The 361-nt window shown below is 77.0% G+C and overlaps 1 protein-coding gene across 1 annotated transcript in view; it reads left to right on the top strand.

The window, feature by feature from the left end:
- The window catches only part of FAM221B (family with sequence similarity 221 member B), an 8,342-nt gene that overhangs the window by 1,370 nt on the left and 6,611 nt on the right, over positions 1-361 (top strand). Inside the window, exon 5 of the mRNA XM_019518286.1 lies at positions 60-218. Within this exon, the coding sequence (XP_019373831.1) occupies positions 60-218 (159 nt within the window). The remainder of the gene's footprint in view (positions 1-59; positions 219-361) is intronic.

Here is a 361-nt window from a genome sequence, read left to right as displayed (position 1 = left end):
GTGTACACCGCCCTGCCCCGGCGCTGCTGGCTGGGCCCCGAGGCAGGCACAGGGGGGGCGCGCTGGCGGCCTGCCACCCACCCGCTCCCCCCGCGCAGGCTGCGGCTGCACGAGCTTCGAGTCCAGCTTCCTGTGCGCGGCCTGCGACCGGCGCTGGGAGCAGCACGAGACCTTCTTCGAGTCGACGGCGGCGCGGCGGCAGGGGGGGCGGCCGCACGGTAGGCACGGGGGCAGGGCGGGGGAGCGGCACAGCCCAGCAGGGGGCGCTCCGGATCTGCCCCCCGCTGCCCCTCCCACGCCTGCCCTCGTGCCCCCAGGAGAAGCCTACCTGCCCTTCGCCGAGATGCCCGAGCTCCGCAAC

This window comes from Gavialis gangeticus, unplaced genomic scaffold (assembly GCF_001723915.1).
Source record: "Gavialis gangeticus isolate Ggan-Ray unplaced genomic scaffold, GavGan_comp1, whole genome shotgun sequence".
NCBI lineage: Eukaryota > Metazoa > Chordata > Crocodylia > Gavialidae > Gavialis > Gavialis gangeticus.
This window is presented reverse-complemented; position numbering and strand designations above follow the sequence as displayed.